This window comes from Polyodon spathula, chromosome 18 (assembly GCF_017654505.1).
Source record: "Polyodon spathula isolate WHYD16114869_AA chromosome 18, ASM1765450v1, whole genome shotgun sequence".
NCBI lineage: Eukaryota > Metazoa > Chordata > Actinopteri > Acipenseriformes > Polyodontidae > Polyodon > Polyodon spathula.
Window position 1 is genome coordinate 29,446,103 of NC_054551.1, and position 22,399 is coordinate 29,468,501.

General features: G+C 36.9%; 1 protein-coding gene across 1 annotated transcript; it reads right to left on the reverse strand.

Annotated features, from left to right (window-relative positions):
- Window positions 1–9,335: 9,335 nt before the first annotated feature.
- erich3 (glutamate-rich 3) lies at window positions 9,336–20,985 on the reverse strand. The gene is made up of 12 exons (XM_041277447.1): window positions 20,474–20,985; window positions 17,233–17,326; window positions 16,655–16,780; window positions 16,189–16,260; window positions 15,845–15,973; window positions 13,638–13,802; window positions 13,016–13,225; window positions 12,645–12,825; window positions 12,114–12,300; window positions 11,534–11,820; window positions 10,989–11,210; window positions 9,336–10,554 (listed from the first exon to the last, which is right to left on the reverse strand). The coding sequence occupies exons 1-12, from the start codon at window positions 20,491–20,493 to the stop codon at window positions 10,010–10,012; spliced, it is 2,238 nt and encodes a 745-aa protein (XP_041133381.1). The 5' UTR covers window positions 20,494–20,985; the 3' UTR covers window positions 9,336–10,009.
- Window positions 20,986–22,399: the final 1,414 nt, after the last annotated feature.

Here is a 22,399-nt window from a genome sequence, read left to right on the forward strand (position 1 = left end):
ATTGGTAATTGAATCCCAGCACAATAGTATATATAGATGCACGTTGTCACATACTCGGGGTTGGGTGTTCGGTGAGTAGGGAACGGGAGAGAGAGGAGGATAAAGAGTTAGATATTTCAATTGCTATTACGTGCTGGTGGGACCAGCACGATACTTGTTTATTTAAAACTCACCTTGTTTGTTAGTGTGTCTAGCTGCTCACCGTTTTTGTTAAGTATTAGTCCGTTTTTGTGTTTTATTTTGGTGTCTTTTTATTTTGGCTACCAGTGCCGTGTCCTTTTTCATTTGTTTGTTCAACCCTTTTATTTTTGCAATAAACCGGCGCAAGCAAGCGCCATCATCATTTCATTTCATTCATCTGTCCTGTGTTTTGTGTATTGCATTACCTTTCCTGGTTCTGACGCATCCCACTTCAGCCGTCTTCTGACTTGGTAGCATCATTTCAGCCTCTTCTACTTTAGCATCATTTCAGCCTCTTCTACTTTAGCATCATTTCAGCCTCTTCTACTTTAGCATCAGTTTCAGCCTCTTCTACTTTAGCACTGGTTTCAGCCTCTTCTACTTTAGCATCAGTTTCAGCCTCTTCTACTTTAGCATCTTCTGCTTTAGCACTGGTTTCAGCCTCTTCTACTTTAGCACTGGTTTCAGCCTCTTCTACTTTAGCATCTGGTTTCAGCCTCTTCTACTTTAGCATCAGGTTTCAGCCTCTTCTACTTTAGCATCAGTTTCAGCCTCTTCTTTAGCATCATTTCAGCCCCTTCTACTTTAGCATCAGTTTCAGCCTCTTCTACTTTAGCATCTTCTGCTTTTAGCACTGGTTTCAGCCTCTTCTACTTTAGCATCAGTTTCAGCCTCTTCTACTTTAGCATCAGTTTCAGCCTCTTCTACTTTAGCATCAGTTTCAGTCTCTTCTACTTTAGCACTGGTTTCAGCCTCTTCTACTTTAGCATCATTCAGCCTCTTCTACTTTAGCATCTTCTGCTTTAGCACTGGTTTCAGCCTCTTCTACTTTAGCATCTGGTTTCAGCCTCTTCTACTTTAGCATCATCCTCTTCTACTTTAGCATCAGTTTCAGCCTCTTCTACTTTAGCATCAGTTTCAGCCTCTTCTACTTTAGCACCGGTTTCAGCCTCTTCTACTTTAGCATCAGTTTCAGCCTCTTCTACTTTAGCATCTTTAGCACTTTTCAGCCTCTTCTTTTAGCAGCCTCTTCTACTTTAGCACTGGTTTCAGCCTCTTCTACTTTAGCATCTTCTGCCTTTCAGCACCGGTGGTTTCAGCCTCTTCTACTTTAGCATCTGCATTTCAGCCTCTTCTACTTTAGCATCTTCTGCTCTTAGCTTTAGCATGGTTTCAGCCTCTTCTACTTTAGCATCAGTTTCAGCCTCTTCTACTTTAGCATCATTTCAGCCTCTTCTACTTTAGCATCAGTTTTCAGCCTCTTCTACTTTAGCATCAGTTTCAGTCTCTTCTACTTTAGCATCATTCAGCCTCTTCTACTTTAGCATCAGTTTCAGTCTCTTCTACTTTAGCACTGGTTTCAGCCTCTTCTACTTTAGCATCATTCAGCCTCTTCTACTTTAGCATCAGTTTCAGCCTCTTCTACTTTAGCATCAGTTTCAGCCTCTTCTACTTTAGCATCATTTCAGCCTCTTCTACTTTAGCATCTTCAGCCTCTTCTACTTTAGCACTGGTTTCAGCCTCTTCTACTTTAGCACTGTTTCAGCCTCTTCTACTTTAGCATCATTTCAGCCTCTTCTACTTTAGCATCAGCATCTTCTACTTTAGCATCTGTTTCAGCCTCTTCTACTTTAGCATCTGTTTCAGCCTCTTCTACTTTAGCATCTGTTTCAGCCTCTTCTACTTTAGCATCAGTTTCAGCCTCTTCTACTTTAGCATCCTCTTCTACTTTAGCATCATTCAGCCTCTTCTACTTTAGCATCATTCAGCCTCTTCTACTTTAGCATCAGTTTCAGTCTCTTCTACTTTAGCATCAGTTTCAGCCTCTTCTACTTTAGCATCATTCAGCCTCTTCTACTTTAGCATCAGTTTCAGCCTCTTCTACTTTAGCATCAGCCTTTCAGCCTCTTCTACTTTAGCATCATTTCAGCCTCTTCTACTTTAGCATCATTCAGCCTCTTCTACTTTAGCATCTTCTGCTTTAGCACTGGTTTCAGCCTCTTCTACTTTAGCATCATTCAGCCTCTTCTACTTTAGCATCTTCTGCTTTAGCATCATTCAGTTTCAGCCTCTTCTACTTTAGCATCTGTTTCAGCCTCTTCTACTTTAGCATCTGCCTCTTCTACTTTAGCATTCAGCCTCTTCTACTTTAGCATCATTCAGCCTCTTCTACTTTAGCATCTTCTGCTTTAGCACCGGTTTCAGCCTCTTCTACTTTAGCATCAGTTTCAGCCTCTTCTACTTTAGCACTGGTTTCAGCCTCTTCTACTTTAGCATCAGTTTCAGCCTCTTCTACTTTAGCATCAGTTTCAGCCCCTTCTACTTTAGCATGGTTTCAGCCTCTTCTACTTTAGCATCATTCAGCCCCTTCTACTTGAGCATCAGTTTCATCCTCTTCTACTTTAACATCAGTTTCAGCCTCTTCTACAGATTTCAGCTCTTCCTTTACCGCTATAGCTGCAGACTCGAATTTTTCTATTTTAGTTTTTATCTCTTGTACTTTAACCTCAGAGGTAATACCTTCTGCATCATTTACATTAGCCTCAGACTCTGCCTCTTTTGCTTTGGTTGTATATAACGTTTTGTTAACACTTGTCAACGTATTGGGCTACTTAGGTAAAAGTAATACAGTTGTTTTAGCGGATGACTTTAGGTTTGTAATTGTGATGTTGACTAATATATATATATATATATATATATATATATATATATATATATATATCGTAACGACGTTTTTCCTAAACCACCGACTGACAGGGGACAAACAAACAGGAAATACCAAAAAAGTGTACAACATGACAAAACGACGCTGTACGGTACTCGATGATAAGGGAAACGCTGCTATATATATATATATATCTATATATATATATATATAGAATATATATATCTGTTGTATCTATATATATATATATGATATATATATATATACACACAGTGCCTTGCAAAAGTATTCAGACCCCTGACCAATTCTCTCATATTACTGAATTACAAATGGTACATTGAAATTTCGTTCTGTTTGATATTTTATTTTAAAACACTTAAACTCAAAATCAATTATTGTAAGGTGACATTGGTTTCATGTTGGGAAATATTTTTAAGAAAAATAAAAAATATCTTGTCTATAAGTATTCAACCACCACACATTAATATTTGGTAGAGCCACCGTTCAATGCAATAACAGCTGTAAGTCTTTTGGGATAAGTATGTACCAGCTTTGCACACAGTGTCGGAGTGATTTTGGCCCATTCTTCTTGTCTGTTCAGGTTGGTTGGACCACGCTTGTGGACCGCAATTTTCAAATAGTGCCGCAGATTATCAATGGGATTGAGATCAGGACTTTGACTAGGCCACTGTAGGACATTCACCTTTTTGTTCTTGAGCCACTCCAATGTTGCTTTGGCCTTGTGCTTGGGACCATTGTCCTGCTGAAAGTTGAATTTCCTCCCAAGCTTCAGTTTTTTTAGTGGACTGAAGCAGATTCTCTTGCAGTATTTTCCTGTATTTTGCTCCATTCATTCTTCCTTCAGTTGTAACAAGATGCCCAGTCCCTGCTGATGAGAAGCATCCCCACAGCTTAATGCTGCCACCACCATACTTCACTATAGGGATGTTGTGTCTTGAGGCATGGGCAGTGTTAGGTTTGCGCCACACATAGCGCTTTGAGTTTTGGCGAAAAAGCTCTATCTTGGTCTCATCTGACCACAAAACCTTTTCCCACATCGCAGCTGGGTCACTCTCATGCTTTCTGGCAAACTCCAGACATGCTTTCAGATGGTACTTTTTCAGTAACGGCTTCTTTCTTGCCACCCTCCCATACAGGCCAGTGTTATGCAGAGTTCTTGATATGGTTGACTGGTGCACCATTACTCCACTCCCAGCCACTGAACTCTGTAGCTCCTTCAAAGTGATTGTTGGCCTCTCTGTGGCTTCTCTCACAAGTCTCCTTCTTGTTTGAGTGCTGAGTTTTGAGGGACGGCCTTTTTTTGGCAGTGCCTGGGTGGTGTGATGCAGCTTCCACTTCCTAATTACTGCTCCAACTGTGCTCACTGGGATATCCAAACACTTGGATATTATTTTGTACCCTTTCCCGAATTTATGCATTTGTATTACTTTACCTCTAACTTTTGTAGAATGCTCTTTGGTTTTCATTTTTCTTCAGATTCACAGTCTTACCAATGATCCTTCAACAGTGGAGTTTTTATCCAGAAAATGTGACAGCAACTTTAATGGTTCACAGGTGGAGGCCAATGGTAAGGTAATTGTGTCCTCGTTAGGGCAGTTTCTTTCATCGGTGCAAACTGTGAGCTTCCACAGCACAGGGGTTGAATACTTATGCAAGCAAGATATTTCAGTTTTTTATTTTTCTTAAAAATATTTCCCAACATAAAACCAATGTCACCTTACAATAATTGATTTTGAGTTTCAGTGTTTAAAAATAAAATATCAAACAGAACGAAATTTCAATGTTCCATTTGTAATTCGGTAATATGAGAGAATTGGTCAGGGGTCTGAATACTTTTGCAAGGCACTGTATATATATATAGACAAACAGAATTATAAAGACTACACAAAAAATGCTGTATTTAACTGGCTACATGTTTAACACTAGTGCTTACTTCTGAATTTATTTAAGTGGTTGGTTTAAATGTAGATCAGATTTTTCTTAGACATATTATACTGTACTGGATCATAGTGATTACTGTACAGAAAAACAGCCATACACAATGCAACTGCAGCCACAACCTTGGATAGCGCTATGTTGAATTGCCATGAAATTGCTATCAATATCGCAAGCAGTACATTGTCAAATGTAGATTAGAAAAATTGCTAGCAATTACTGCCGGCAACTATTGCTAGCAATAATTGCCAAGTGTAAACCCACCTGTAGACTCACTTTTAGCTTCTTCTGCTTTAATTCCCACCTCTGTTACTTTATCTCCAGGTGCTACTTTTCCTGCCTTTATCTCTACTGCTCTTCTAATACCTGCCTCTTCTACTTCAGCTCCAGAATCTACTTCAGTCTCCACTGTCACGGTCCCAGGCTCTACCTCCACTGTTACAGTCCCAGGCTCTGCCTCCACTGTCATAGTCCCAGGCTCTGCCTCCACTGTTACAGTCCCAGGCTCTGCCTCCACTGTTACAGTCCCAGGTTGTGTCTCCAGTGTCATAGTCCCAGGCTCTGCCTCCAGTGTCATAGTCCCAGGCTCTGCCTCCAGTGTCATAGTCCCAGGCTCTGCCTCCACTGTCATAGTCCCAGGCTCTGCCTCCACTGTCATAGTCCCAGGCTCTGTCTCCACTGTCATGGTCCCAGGCTCTGTCTCCACTGTCATGGCCTCAGGCTCTGCCTCCACTGTCATGGCCTCAGGCTGTGCCTCCACTGTCATAGTCCCAGGCTCAGCCTCCACTGTCATAGTCCCAGGCTCTGTCTCCACTGTTACAGTCCCAGGCTCAGCCTCCACTGTCATAGTCCCAGGCTGTGTCTCCAGTGTCATAGTCCCAGGCTCTGCCTCCACTGTCATAGTCCCAGGCTGTGCCTCCATTGTCATAGTCCCAGGCTCTGCCTCCACTGTCATAGTCCCAGGCTCTGTCTCCACTGTCACAGTCCCAAGCTCTGTCTCCACTGTCATAGTCCCAGGCTCTGTCTCCACTGTCATAGTCCCAGGCTCTGTCTCCACTGTCACAGTCCCAAGCTCTGTCTCCACTGTCATAGGCTCATGCTCATTCTCCCCTGCCTTAGCCTCAGCTTCTGACTCTACTACTTCAGTCTCAGTTTGCTCTGACTCAGTCTTAGGCTGTTTATACACAGGCTCTGCATCCATTCCCTTTCCCCCAGACTGTGTCTCTTCTGTTTGACCCTCATATTCTTCCTCTGCTATTTTAGTCTCAGTTTCTTTTGTCTTAGCTTCAGGCTGATGCTCCACTGTCTTGGCCTCAAATTCTGTCTTTCCTGTCTCAGCCTCTGTCTCTGCTTCCTCTGTCTTACCCTCAGGATCTTTCTCTACTGATTTAGTCTCATACTCTTCCTCCATTGCTTTAGTCTCAGTTTCTTCTGTCTTAGCATCAGGCTCTTCCTTTGGTGTCTCAGTGTCTGCATCTGCCTTTTCTATCCTAGTCTCTGACTCTGCTTCTATGTTAGCCTTAGACCCTGCCTCCACTGTTTTAGCCTCAGACTCTGCCTCCACTGTCTTAGCCTCAGGCTCTGTCTCTGACTTACCCTCAAGCTCTGTTTCTTCTATCTTAGCCTCAGACTCTGCCTCCACTGCCTTAGCATCACGCTCTGTCTTTTCTGTCACAGCCTCAGGTTCTGTCTCCACTTCCTTGGCCTCAGGCTCTGTCTCTTCTGTCTTAGCCTCAGGCTCTGTCTCTTCTGTCATAGCCTCAGACTGTGCCTCCACTGTGTTATACTCGGGCTCAGTCTGTTCTATCTTGGCGTCATTGTCTACTTCATCTATGTTAGACTCAGGCTCTGTCACTTCTGCCTTTGTCTCAGGCTCTACATTAGCCCCAGACTCACCTAGTTTAAGCTCAGGCTCAATCTCATCTACTTGAGTTTCAGGATCGGTCTCTTCTGCCTTATTCTCCTTATCATGCTTATCTCCTACAGTTTGTGTTCCTTTCTGAGCTTCTTCCTGGGGTTCCTCTTCTTTCAGTTCAGTGTCTTTGTCTTTAGTCAATTCAGTTTGATCCTCTTTAACAAGTGCATCTTCAGGGTTTACTGCTGATTCGTCTTCCTTTTTCAGCTGCATTAATGAAAAGGCTACAGCACCTTTCGCTTCACTACCTGGAACAAAATGTGAACCATCAGCTCTGGCAGTAGTTTTGTTCATTTACATAGGACACACAAATTGATCTGTATCTAGCCAGTACTTCTGCTTAACTTCAGCTTAAATTCTGTCTGTTAACGTTTTTTTAAATTTGTATTACAGTATGCAAGGTCACTATAAGCGGTATACATATATGTAATCTATAACCCACGTATAACCCTCAAGCAGTGATTTTGTATCGAGTTGTGCTCAAGTTTAGGCATCATTGCCATATATATATATATATATATATATATATATATATATTATATATATAGCTATCCACTATTCAAGTTTGTCACAGCACCCTTCAACCGGTGTCATCAGGCTTTGCAAACATGAAACTCTGCAAGTTTTCATTGTTAGGATCAGCCACTTGTTTTGTCCTAGTTTTGTGCTTATGACTGACACAAAGACATTATTGCTGTTTTTATACTCGCTGTCAATTGTCTAGCTATTTAAGCATCATTAAAAAATATTTTCAGTCCCGCTCTCAACATTAAAAAAACTGGAGACTGCGTACTGGCTTCCAGTTGAACTTCTTGCACTGGTATAAAATTCCCTCAGAATGCTCTTGAATTTTTGGGACTTTATTTCCCTAACATTAATGTCCATACATTTTCCTTTAAGCCAGTCTTTAGGTACATTAACAGCCCATATTGTAGTTTTTTTTTTGTGTTTTTTCATCTTTGTTTTCTTCTGTTTCACTTATCTGTACCTCATTTCTTAAATGCTGACAGTTGCTGTTGTACAGATGGACTGCTGTCTTCACTGGAGCTTAGCCCCCAAATATATCAAAGAAAATTGGTGGTGTGTCACTCATTTTGTGGCAGTGGTTTGATATTAATAAATGGCAGTTTGTGATGGTATTTTAAAATGTTGTGGTGTGTAGTGATTCACACTGTGCGAAGCGTCTCATTAGCATGTAAGCTATGCATATGCACAATTTTCCAGCACAGTCACGTGATGCAATTTAACCAGTCACGGATTGTGATTTTCCCAAGCCGTTGTATAAAGTAATTTATTGTACTGCAAAGTAGTTAAGGCCTTTATTAAAGTGAAGGTACATTGTCAAGACTGTCTTTTTACTTTTTCAGATTTTCGTTAGGACTATGCAAGTTTACAAGTTATAGGCTTCTTTTTTTAACTAGAACAGGGAACATAACCCAGTACTCATGGCTCTTAAGATCAATGGTGTAAGACCATGTGTAGTCTCATTGCCATAAAATGAGTATTTTCTACTTTTTTTAAAAACAAGATAACCTTGATCTTAAAAGTAGACATCATACCAATATTTATTATATATGATTTTCTTGCTGCGCTTGTCATTTCATCATCCTCATCAGTGCTGGAATCACTTGGTTCTGGTTCAGAACTGCAACGTGCCTCGTTTAGTATAGCGCCTGCAATTTTCTCCTTTACTGACATGGCTTTTTACGAAATGCAGCGAAAAAAACAAAGAGCAGACAAACACGTCAAAAATATTAAAAGAGAAGAATACAGGATGACACATTTCCTACAGAACAAGGCACACAGAGACCCTTATGTTATATTTCGTTATCTGCTAACAGTTATGGATAACATTCAAGTCATTTTCATGCAGGGGTAAATCTCTGCAAACTGAAAAAAAAAAAAAACACAACTAGAAGCCAGAAAAAGAATCTTTTTTTTTTTTTTCAAAATGTACACTTTTGTTGCCAATGAAAATGCTATAACTGCTGTTTTAGAAATTAGCAAGCAAAACAGACCTTCAAAATGGGACACCATGGTTTTGTTATTCTGACTGTCTAGGTTTCTCATGCAACCACTTTCCTGTAAAGACGTTGTAACACTCCTCCCCTTCTTCAGTTATTATTTTAGTGTTATGGTGTTTTGTTCTGTTTAGTAATGGGAAACAACTATCTGCACACAATCATATAAGACGTTTAAATTAGTTTTGGTCAGATTATATTTATTTGTTCAAAATAAGAATTCCATAAATTAACTAAAAAAAAAAATGAAATTTGAACAAAATCATTGTTAGTTTAAAAATTGTTTTAATTATTTATAATTATATATATATCTATATATATATCATATATATATATATATATATATATACACACACACACACATATATATATATATATACATACACACATATATATATATATATATATATATATATACACACACAAACACACACACACAAAAAACTTTTTACAGAGACTAGAAATTAATCTTTAAAAAAAAATAATTTGTTGTCGAAACAACAAAAAAAGTTTTTTTCACAACAATATCTGTTGTATTAGGATAATTTGACAGCTCATAACTTTCTCATAACCGATTACATTCCATATTGCTATATTGAGTTTAGAGTAATGTATGCAGTAATAAGCTTACTAATTCGTCATAAATGTGTCCCTTTGTTTGCAATCCAGAAGCAGAATAAATAGATGACATTGAGTTAACAATTGAAATACATGCAATAGTGGGCTCTATTAAAAAAAGTTTAACTTTTAAGTTATAAAATAATTATATTAAGTTAAAGAATAATTATTTAAGAATGTAGGTAAAAGTTTGCATATTACAACATTTGTTTATGCCAAAAAATCCATAGAAAATAGTAAGTTTAACATTATTTACATTTTATGACAGTCCACAATTTTGACATCTAGCTTTTCTAGGTATATGCTTTACTGTGTATTACTAGTGGGTATGAATACTAATGTAATTTGTTGTTTGTTTATTTTTGGGCCACAATTGGCATATTTTCAATTTGTGTTATACACAGTAATACATGACTTATAGAATTGAAAGCCAAAAGTCTCTGACAGCAAACAGCAAAGACTGAAAAAGGCAGAAAGTGACATCAAATCAAAAGACACAATTTACAGAAAATTGTGAAGATAATTTTGACACACATATTCAATCTTTTCTTCCACAAATGAGTAGACAAATATTTTACATGCACAAGAAAAATGAATATCAATTTACAAAACAAAATGGCACACAGTAAAGAAAAAAAAATCTTAAAAGCCAGGTCACATGCAAGAGTCACATGATAGCTCTGATGAGCCAGCATACTTACTATTACCCTGTTTTTCAGCTTCAGCAAAAACAGCTGTCTCGGTTTGCACCTCTGGTTTTGAATCTGTAATGCCATGTTCGTCTTTTGCACTCCCTGGCTGTTCCATGCTGTCTGGTTGTTCAACAGCTTCATTTCTTTCAGAAACAGGGAGCACAGCACTCTCCCTTTGTACCTCACCAGTTTGTTGGTACTCTGCAGAAACCTGATCGCTGATTTCTATATTCTCAGCACCCTCGCTTTGTTTCGCCTCTTCGTGGGTATGTTGTTCTTTGTCATTGTCAGATACAGCCTCCTCATTTTTAACCTGGTCCTCCACATCATTTGCTGCCTCGCATTCACTTCTTGGTTCAGTATTGGATACAGAGCTGGAGGTTGCTTTGATTTCTTCTTTCTTCACGTCATCTTTTGCCCCTTCACTATCACTTTCTGAATATTTTCTGCTGCAGCTTGAAGAATACGAGCTACTAGATGAGTCAGATGACCTTGCTCTCCTGCCACCTATATAAATAATACATACTTTTAAAAAAAGAAAAACATTTTTTTTTTTTACATTTGTCAAGATTCATTAAAACTCGGACGACACTGAACAGACTGTGTCAGGCAAAGTTTGTAATTTATCTGTACTGATTCATATCACAGTACTTACAATGAAAAGATAACTAGAGACTTGGGTAGAAAGACACTGTTTACTTCTACAGTTCATCTTCTCGGGTCAGATTAAGAAAAAAAAGCCTTACAGATGGGCATGCCCTCCTTTTAGCTTTTGTGCAAGCCAACAAAATAAAACGAAACAGGATATCACTTTTCAGTGACTGCACTAGTACAGGCACTTTGAACTTTGTAAAGATTTCTGAAGGATTAATTACTGAAGTTATATAGGGACGTTTTTAAATCTAAGGGTTATTCAAATATATCAAAGAATGGTAATCTACCTTGTTTGCTATCCTCTGCCTCACTGTCAGAGTAGCTGGCTCTATCATCCTCAATGCCAGAATGGTGCTTCTGTTTCTCTTTATAGTCAGTCTCCTCTGTGTCAGAATTACCCCTTTCATCATCAGAGGGGGTTGATGACCTGCCATTCATGTCAGCCTCTTTTTTGTTCTCTTCTTTTGCATCAGGCCTCGCTTCATCTGCTTCAAAATCGTCATCATATTCTAAAAGCAAAATGGTATCAATTAACTGATAGCAAAATATTATTCGCTTGGCTGAATGATTTTGTTGTCTCTTAAGCCTCTCCTTACTGAGAGCTGTCAGTCTACCATGTCTAACATCCCACAGAGGACATGTGGCCGAGGTAATTTCTTACAAAATGTTTGTTGCTTATTGTTTTTCTCAGAGAACTTGTGTTACTCTTGTGTTATCATTCACCATGTATAATAATAATAATAATAATAATAATAATAATAATAATAATAATAATAATAATAATAATAATAATAATAATAATAATAATGAGTTCAGACTGACTCTAATTTACTGTAACAAAAGCATGGTAGGAAGAATTTTCCATCATGATTAACTTCAGGTATCTCATTCTCTTCTTTGGGTTCTAATTCCATCTGATTTTCCTCCTCAATATCTTCTTCTCTGTGCGGAGATCTCAAGGAGGAATTTAATATGCTCTCTTCTTTAGGCATCTCTTCCTCACTGCAGCTCTTGTCTTCTTTACCCTGATCTCTAGTCGACTCCTCTTTTTCTACCTCCTTTTTTATCTTTTTTGGCGGAGGGTTGGGTTTTTTATCTAAACCCACAGCAATGATACATCTGAAGACAAATTATAGAGGTGCACATATATAGTACAATGCACAGTATATCATGGCAGGTACAAAATACATTTGTACAGTGCAGATTTTGACCTGTTGTTGAAATGCTACCTAAATAACGTATAGATAATGAAAACTTTTGTAAAAGTATTTTTTTTTTTTTTTGTAAAACAATTACTACAGAAACTCAATATAAAGGTGAATATCAATTATTTTTGGCACAGTAATTTATGTTTTAATAAAGAGCTGTACATACTGTATAGTTCTACTGATCACACTTTTGGAAATTCTGACCTGTAACACGGGGAAGCTCCTTCAACACTGGCAATTCCAAAGTGCCCATGTTTTCCTCCCAATCTTGCTCCTTTACGATGTTTAAATTCGCAGCAAGAACTGAGCCGATCAACTTGCATTGTATTCAGGAAAAAGGTAAGACTGAAAGGAAAACTGTGGTGGCGTCTGGAGACAAACTGAAAGGTTTCTGCAACATAAAAAGAAACTCTGTACTGTACCTCAGATAATTTTGTAGATTGTTATGCTCATCTGTATAACAAGACCATGTCATGAGCTATCAAAGTATGTGACAATTTGCATTATATTGTTCTAATGTTTAATATATAACCATACTGCACATAGTAAAGGGCAGCTCGGAGCACATCAGTGTAGAGTCAGCAAGGGCAGCTGTATTTAGATTTAACTCTGTTGAGACGATTAAATAAACCCCAGTGAGTAAAGACACTATAGTTACAATACACATAAACAAATCTGTTGACAGTTTATTTGTTTCTGGTTAAGCTTGATTTAAGTAACACTACTGCTACTGACCTCCTTCTAAGAGTTTTCCTTTGTAAACACAGAGATTTTGTCCACCACAGTGCTGCTGGTAAACTTTCACTTCATCTCTGAAGTCCGTGTCATCATGAGACAAATGAACACTCTTTCCGAAATACACCATGGTGACAGCAACATTACTGTGCACAGATGTCTTGTGGAATTTAGCAGAATCCTACACGGAAAAGTAGATTCAGAAAAGTCACAGATCATGTATTTTTTTTTTTTTTTTTTTTACTTTTATGATGATAAAATCTCTTCTTTCAAATGCATTACCTCTGGCCCTCAGTTTGCAATCAAATGAAAGGAAATCAGTAGTATTGTAGTACCACATACTATTCTACACTTATATCATTATTGTTTACCTTTGTTTCTTCAATTCCGTTTGGTGCAGTTGTAGGTCGTAGTTTTCTACCCCTTCTCATTCCATTAGAGGTTCCTTTAAAGGTTATGTCCCTTTTTTGGGTGGGAGGTGGAACTGGAGTTACATAATTGTTAATAACTGGAAGTCGGTAAGGGGAGATTCCACTGGCAAAATCTGTTGAGGTAATGTGCCTCCTTGCCTCCCTGTCAAGCTGTAAAATAATAACAGTCCAGAAATGTTTTAAAAACTAACTGAACCCCTATCCATTATCGTCTGATGTTTTAAATTGCAAGTAAAATCTATACAGTGCTTCCTTTTGCCATATGACTTACTCATAAAAAAAACATGAAAACATGAATTAGTGAATAGTCTTTGCATTGGATTACAGTAAATTTATGGCCAACATGGTCTGACCGAATTACTGAATCAATGCACTGTATTTCTTATTCTACTGCCTCCTGATTACATCATCAAGCTTCAAAGGTAAGGCAATACTGAATCTAAACATCTAAACATGCTCTGAGGGTAAACACATGCAAGCTTTAAAAGAGCTCATTCACTCTGAATAAATACATGAATTAACTGAAATGTAAAACAAAGTGTCTTAATAACAGGCTTCTAACCGAATAGATTAAATGGTGTTCTGTCTTCTCACTATGGCCCTTCTGTCTGGAGCCTGGGTATGTTCTTCTGGCAGACGCTGCAGTGCCATTGCTCTGTATGGGCTGCAGGAGAACAGGCCTCTGTATTTTTCCAGGTGCAGTGCATGGTCGAGGGGAAGTAGAATTCTGATTGAAAAAAACAAATCAAAAAAAGATTTTCCTGCAATTCACAGCTTAATAGGGATAATAAAAAATGCATGGCTATTACAATTCTGTGATAATTCGCAAAGCATGCAAAACAAAATGTGGCTGCCCACAAACATGCAACGTGTTCTGCCAGCATACAGATATTTGCAACCTAAAATGACAAATGTGCAAGGAACTCAAAGCCAATTATACTTATGGCTTAATTTGTATTATGCATGTACAATATTTCAGCTATAAGCCTGAAATGTGTTCCTGCTTATATACAGTACAAAAATAGTGGGTTTTTTGGTTATAAGGTAACACTTAATAAAACCAACACGTTTGTCTACTTGACTTACTGTTTTACCAATTACATATTACGAGAACTGGCGAAGTTACATGTGTTTCCGGTCAGAACGATTTCCTGCTTTTCAATACAACTTACACTGCATGTTGTATATACAACAGCTATAGCTACTGTGGTGTCTACTATTGCATACCATTCTTTAGAATCACAGAGCCTGTACATGTCCGTATCAAATCTTTTTGTCAATAAACTTTGAAAATAAAGACAAGGTTTAAAGAGTAGTTATAGAACTCCCTGCAAAGTTATTTGTCTATAATCGAATTTAAGACGCGCTTTTTCAACCATTTTTTGCTTCTCAGAAATAGCAGGTGTCATAAATTAGAGTACAGTATAGTGATGTATGTATTAAAATTACCAACAAAAAACGTGACTACCCGAGTACACAAACAGCAACATGACTGACTGCCAAGAAAAGACTACAAAGGCGTCTGCCCGAATACACAAGCAGTAATGTCACTTACTGCTGACAAAAAACAAACCGAGCTTCCTGAGGAATTCCAAGAGAAACATTTACAATTTCAGCATTTCTAACAAACAGTACCAGCTTGGAGAGATTGGAAATGCTGATAAGACCCCCGTATTTTTTCGACATGCCAAGCAATGTTCAGTGCTGTTGTGGTTGCTGGGTTACATGTTGCCTGGTGTCGTGGAGTGCTGTGTCATGCTTGCTGTTGCCAGGATGTGTGATGCTGTAAGTGAGTGGTGGCATGTGTACGACAGAGATGCCATCTTAAGTATTATACAGTAAGCAGCACAATAAGTGAGCTCCGTGGTTAATCTACAACAACACTGTTTCGTGTCAGTTTTGTACACTACAACAGTGTCATTGAGGTTGTATCTTTGTAAATCCATATTTATTTGAGGTTTTATTTTTTCCTCAAATTAAGGGTGGTAAATTTGGGCTGCGCCTTAAATTTGAGGGCGTCCTAAATTTGAAGGAATACAGTAATTGAATTATTTGAATATTTAATTTCAGTTGGTAAGTATTTGAAAACAATGAAATATCTTTAACCACTGGTTTAATGGCCTGTTTTGAAGTTATTGAATTGAAAATGTTTAGAATTTTCCTTGATAGAAATCCTCCTCAACCACCATGTGGTAATTTCAAGACATGGTACATAATTATACATTTAGGGTAATAATCAGATTTTAGTTTTTCATTATTTGGGAATAGCTGAAGTTTTTTTTTTTCAAATAACTTACATATATTTAAATATTTTCAAATAGTATTTGTTTTCTGCAAATTTTTAAAAATATTTTCAAATAATGTTTGACTTTGTGCAATTAATATTTGAATATTTAAAAATAAAATTGATTTATTCAAGCATATATATTTAAATATTTCAACTATTTGCAGTGTTTACAAATAAAATATCCAATACAACTATATTTGTTCCAGGTCTGTTTTTTAGATTTCTTAGCAGCTAGTTACTAATTGCTCAACAGGAAAACGCAAACATGAATGTATTTCATTTTTAAATGACTCTTTCCTTTAATTTCTGGTGCTGTTTCTCATTTCCCCACAAAATGCAACATAAAATGTATTATTTGGATATACTCAATTATTCTATTGAAGCTTGTTATAATCCATCATTGAAAAAACTGTAAGCTCAAAAATATGATTCAATAGAAAATATTTTCCCAACAGTAGCCTTCTGTGCAGGGCATGACTTACGGGTTCTGAGGTTTCAGACTGACTAGCCTCTGGTCCAGACTGACAGGCATTGCCATTTTTGGGGGCAGTTGGTGGTCGTGGGGAGAGTAAAGGGACAACATCTTCATTATATCTCTTTGCTCGATCCACCTTTAAAAGATAAGTGCTGCAGTACAATTCTGTTCTGTTTTCACAATGAAAAGTGGTTTAACAAGTTTGATGGTAACATCAAATAAAAATCATAATCCTACTGTATGTGCTTCATGGATAATGTTATTGATCTCATAACTCTAACCTGCTGAAGTTAAAAAAAAATAAACAAAAAATAGAAATATTTACAAACTGAACTTTCTGGGATAAATTACCTTGATCCTCTGCACCCGTTCTTTGCGTTCAAAATCTTCTAATTTCCTTTTTATCTCTATTTGATTGTGTCTCTAATTTGAGAAGACAGAAATGTTAAAATAGTTTATTAAAGTAAAATAGTTAAAGAACATTTCCAATCTACATGTTTCTCATAACTACATATTGAACTTCTGTAACTTTTCAACCTCTATATCTTGACCTTACTGCATTCAAGTTTTCAGGGAAGCCTGAATTTTCTTTTCATTTCTTTTTCAATAGTCAACTACAACTAATGTAAACTCAGTATAAAATCAGAGGGGACAGTCTTTGTGTGAGGAATTTAAATCAGCAATTAATTTATTTTATATTTGTATTAATATTCTGCACTAGCTGCACTAGTATTATGCACGTAATTTATTTTTTGTATTTATTATTTAATTACAGTCATATAAACAACTGTGTATAACAAAAATATAATGACTTTACCTCCATGTCAAGCACCTTGTGAAAGATGGCTTGTGCCAGACATTCTCGCACATATTTTTGATGATCCCTCCTCATTATGTTATGCCTGTACTCTTTGTCTGGTACAATTCTTCCATGTCTTGTAATCTACAGTCACAAGGCACAAGGATGTATTAAAATATATTATATGACATACTGTATTCCTAACAAGTACACTAAACCAATTAAATTCAATAGAGTTGGGACACAGCCAAGCTGTGGATGAAATGTGTTTGTTTGGTCTCTGCAGGTAAACAAATCCCGAAGATGATGAATGTAACAGGAAAGCCGGGTGAGCCTGATGAACTGCGATGTGGCTTTAGCCTCTCTACTGAATATCAGTCAAGCGTTTAGGTTGTATTTTGCAGTTTTGTAGAAAATTGAAATCCTAAACATGTCTCATTTAAGTTTCATTATCTTCACTTCCACATTGTTGCACATTAAATACAGCACCATTTCTCACTGCTTCCCACTTGATTCTCTGAAAATAAATTTACCTTTAAGGATGAAACGTTAAAATCTGCAATTGTGCGTCAATGTTTCGAACTCAACATACATACCAGTCCAACTTTCTGAAGATGTCTCCTTATTTTTGTGTTACTGAAGTATCCTGTCAGGTGTCTATCCGTTAGACTGTTGTAGGCAGCAAGTGTTCTATAATTGAAATATAAACATTCTTTAGAGCATTTACACTGCATAGTTATACAAGAAAGATTATGATTCCCCTTCACAATTTTTTTTAAACTGACAGTACTCATTCAAATTACTTTATAAGTTAAAACTTATTAGAAACTTAGAAAGTCATGTAAACAAATGTATTATCTAGCTTCTTTAGTGTACACCTTAGAATTCTTAAGATTCCAAGCTCAAATTAAATCTTAGTGACAAACGTATTGTACATTGTGTGACCATTACAAGTTCTTTATCCTTTGTATCTCAGTCCCACCAAGTTGTCAAACTTGTGCATGTGGTTCTCTCTTAGTATGTTTGTTTGTATGGATTGACATGCAAATGCAGCATGTGTGTGTCAAGGAATATTAAAGGGTAAACAGCTTGTTTAAAAGAAAGCATACTATTATTCACCTGAGTGCAACTATTCTTTTGAGTTAAAAAGTAAGGAAGTTACCTAGGATTCTTTTTGATGAGGCTCAACTCAACACAGATATGCCACAGCTTGTGATGTGACAAAATGTCTTGAATTAATGCTGCTGTCCGCCTCCAGGAAGAGTTTTTTTTTAAAATTTTATTTTATTGAAAAGCAGTGGTTTAGGAATCATTAATTGACAAAGTAGTTGATTATGATGATCCTGTATTAAGGCTATGTACAAGATGCCTAAAATCCACATGGTAACTATAATTGTGGGGGCACCACATGTTGTAGTTTCTTACTTGTTTAATGTGTACATGGAAACCGATTGCTTAATATCAGTCTTAACAGAACTTCTTTAGTTTTACAGGCGAGCTCCAGGCTACCACCATGTGCCATTAACTAGTGATACCTTGTGTAATAATACAATAAATGTCCTCATGCATTTTTACTAAACATAGCCATTTTCTCCTTTCTCTCAAATAAGAGTTTATAGAAATGTTAAATACAATGCATTTAATACAAACATACTAGCACACTAAATTAAAGCAGATACTGTATGAAGAAATGTAACTTTTTCCATGTATTTTAGGACCCTAGTAACAAATAGTGTGATACAAGCATTCTTGAATACATCCACTTCACAGAAGTCTTTGAACTTTGAAACAGCAACTTAAAATGTATTAGTCGCAGGTATTTTGTTTGCTTTTAAAATATACATTTTTTATTTGTAGTGCTGGTTAAACTATAATCTCAAGAAGTAAGCAACATGGAGCTAATGATAATGCTGCACCACTTTATTGCAGAGTTCTCTCCATGGACTATAGGAAGGGTTTGTCTTGTTTAACAGTATTCCCTGGTAACAGCTCCTAAGGTCATGCAATTGGTTAGATCCTAAATCTTAACAAGTGGATCAAAGCACATTCCTGGCTTTTCGCCTTTCACTACCAAGTTGCATTACTTTCTAATAGTTCAGTGTAGAAAACCTCTCTAAGTTCCCATAACTGGACAAAGGGAAACAAAGTTTAAATGAGATTAAATCAGTTTAAAAAAAAAAAAAAGTGCAAGCATATAAATCTACTGATTGTCATTATCTGCTATGATACTATAGATAACAAAACAAACACCTGTACAAGAAAAAAGTAAACACAGTTCTGCCACCAGCACTACAAAGCTGTTATGACTGACTGAGCCCATATTGAACACTTCCATTTGGAGTTCTGTATACTACCAAATTCCTGGAACAAAACAAAAACATTCATCCCATATAAGACAGATTGCATTTTTGACATTATGCTGTTTAACTGCCTACAGTGAAAAGACACAGTATCAAGGTGCATAGTGAGATGAGGGTGATTAGTTTAAAGCCAGTGTGTGTCTGTGCTTCAATTGTTTTTTGCAGGACCAACAAGAAACACATATAGGCTACTGTACAGTCTGATGTGGGGTGTACCCATCTGTATTCTTATTTTGTGAAACATGTTTCCAAGACGAGGACAAATAACCGTATTCTTGACTAAATGTCCAATCATTTTATCCAATGACCTCTAGATGAACTGTACTAGTTTTCACCCCTTTCCTTTACTCTGTTTTAGGTCAAAGTGTACTGTATCAAATCTTTCATAACTACCGTAATCATGATCCACAGCTACCAATACCAATTCCCTAATGTATGCAACTGTACTAGAGAAAACAGGATCTAAACAATCATGTCAAGTATAAGATTACTGTATCAAATAACCTGTACTGTATGAGCAAAGCTGGAAGAGACACTTAACCCGGGAGCTCTATGTGTTTATAGCTTTATCTGTCTCCTCTTTGGAGCTAAACAGAAAAGAAAAAGAGAAAAAAAGAGGATTCTCAGTGACCAATTCTGGAAAAATAAAGGACAATGGAACAAAATATGTTGTTAAACTTGCTCAATTATACAGAGGCTTTCAAAATGTGATAGTTGTACATTTAGCTGTTAACCTGTACAGCAAAATCAGGATGCTTACATTTTCATACAACTCTCAGCTGCAATTTTTAGATAAATTGTTTAAGTGACTTAATATTACAGTAATAAATAATCTTTACTTTTATATAGTGCCGTTCATAGTGGAACACCATCACAAAGCACTTTACAAGATAGGAGACTAGGGTGTGTGAACTATGCATCAGCTGCAGTCACTTACAACGACGACTCACCTGAAAGGAGTTTAAGTGACTTGGGTCACATAATAATGAGTCAGTGGCTGAGCTGGGATTTCAACCTGAGACCTCCTGGTTACAAGATTGTTTCTTTAACCACTGGACCACACAACCTCCTTATCAACCACAAAAACATATACTATATATATATATATATATATATATATATATATATATATATATATATATATATATATATATATATATATATATATATATATATTGAGCCAACTCACCTTAGCGAATAGAATTTTTATACATATGACGATTTAATATGGTTCAAGTCTTCAAGTTATATAATATATAGAATATATATATATAATATATTAATATATATATATATATATATATATATATATTATATTTTGGTATTATACACATATATACAGTCCAACGTAAACAACAGTTTAAAGCAACGCCAACATGAATACAACATAAATATACAATGCTTTTCGCTGTCGTCTTCTTATTTTTAGGTAAAATTCTCATTATACATTTCATTTTTAAAATTTTGTTTTGCTTACCCGGGGTTAGGGAGACTCATGTTTTCTGAAGCCTGCGCACTTTAATTAATGAAAATGTGTTACTCTTTCTAGTGTTTTATTCCCCTTTCTTTCAAAATAAACACATTGCTACAGACACAACTGCAGCGTGCAGGTCAAAATTCCTCAGGCTAACCTGACAGACTGAACGGACTGCAACCTTTTTTTTTATTCCCAGCGACTGCCGACATCCAACCGTTGCTAAGGAAAATCACGTGATGATGCTTTGCAAGAGGCGGTGCCGTTTCATTTCCCCTCCAATTATATTTATTTTCTGTCTACCAAAGACTCCGCCCTTGGGGTTTGCCGATGCGCTGTTGAGGTTGATTGGATCTTTCGTGCGTCAATCACTTTCTTCGTTTTGCTGGTGTTACACCCTGGGTAGCGGACTTTGTTGACTTTGCACAGCTGGATGTGAACTGCTTTTTAAAAAGCAGACCAGTCATTTCCAATAATACTTGATTCTCCAGCCAAGTGAGGTCTGTGAATGTGACGTTTAACACGTCTGTCTGATGGAACTTGTCATGGTGAATTTATAAGCAGAGGTTTATTATTATAGCGGAAAGTTCTGACTTGATATGAAAGCTGTGTCATATTCAGGATAGGCCTTCAAGTAAAAGGCCAGTTGCAAAGTCAGTCTTCAATTGTCCAGCATTGCTTCGTATAGTGCAGGAAGTACAGTCCATGACCTAGTATCTGAATTGCACCCACAGAGACCATGCACACCTGTCTTGTTTGTTGACAAAGCGATGCATAAGCACAGTCAGTCATCTATTTACCTACTACAGGAACCTGTAAAAACATGTAGCACCTAAGTAAAGAAGGGAGTGCCTAACCCCTAAAAACACATTGTATGGTTATGTAGATACACTGCAGAGGAAGCCCAAGAAAGAAATCAACACAAACGTACCAGTACAAAGCAGAATGCAAATAACTGTCCTCGTGTTCTTTCACCAAGCTCACAGGCAGGGCATGCATGTCTCACACTGAAACTTGTGGCTGATGCGTCCTTAAAATAAACATTTTGGTCATGCCAACTGATGAGACACATTCATAGAACTATCCATACTTACAATTTAAAGACACTGGAATTCACTAAATACGTACATTTAAAAAATGTGGTTGTATTTTAATTCTTACACATCTTTACCGTGCATATAAGTATTTAGAAAGCTGCATGCATGTGCATATGATTGAGAACTTCGCCCTGGCCTTTCCCGTCAGTTCTGCCCAGCAAACTAGCATGTTTCTACAAGCAGGGTGTTTATCCATAAGGTTTGTGTGCTGCAAACTCCAGGTTTCCCTTGACAGCACTGCGATACTGTGCCTGTAGTGTGCAGATGCTGTCAGTGCTAACGGACAGTGATTTTTTTTCCTCCAGCATTGGTTCCAGATTTATAATATTATGCTTGTGGTTCTATTTATTTACAACCAGACCTTAATACACAAGCTCATTTCTGCAATTACAGTGAATACAGAGAATCCAAACGTTATCTTCTTACCAAGCAAACCAGTTGTTTAAAGGCAGTCTGGTCAGTTGTCATTAATGACTATTAAGGAAATTAGATTCAGTAGAATTACAAAAAAGGAACCACAAGTATTCAGTTACCGTAACTTTTAGATCTCTAGTTGTACATAAAATAGTAAAGACTGATCTTCTTCATCAGTCAAATGTTCTGTGGAGAGTTGATAACCTGTTTGTGACTTGACTAATATTGAAGAATATCAGTAAAAATAAGTAATTAAATAATTTAATGTATTATTTAACTAATAATTAAGAAAGTTCAGATGACATAGCTTGTTAGATATATTGTGATAATTTAATAAAATGCATGTCAACTGATTAATCTCTCTAGCTGTCCATAAGGCAAGAGTATTCTTCAGCAGGAATGCACAATGCAGAATACC

Bases quoted from the DNA above. Each gene is read 5' to 3' on its own strand.
- erich3 (XM_041277447.1), bottom strand. From the start codon at position 20,493: ATGAGTCTCCCTAACCCCGG. The intron at 16,261-16,654 runs GTAAAGTCATTA...TTCTCAAATTAG, and splicing joins ACAAGGTGCTTGACATGGAG to AGACACAATCAAATAGAGAT. The intron at 11,211-11,533 runs GTAAATTAGAGT...TTTTGCTTTTAG, and splicing joins CCTACCATGCTTTTGTTACA to AATATGATGACGATTTTGAA.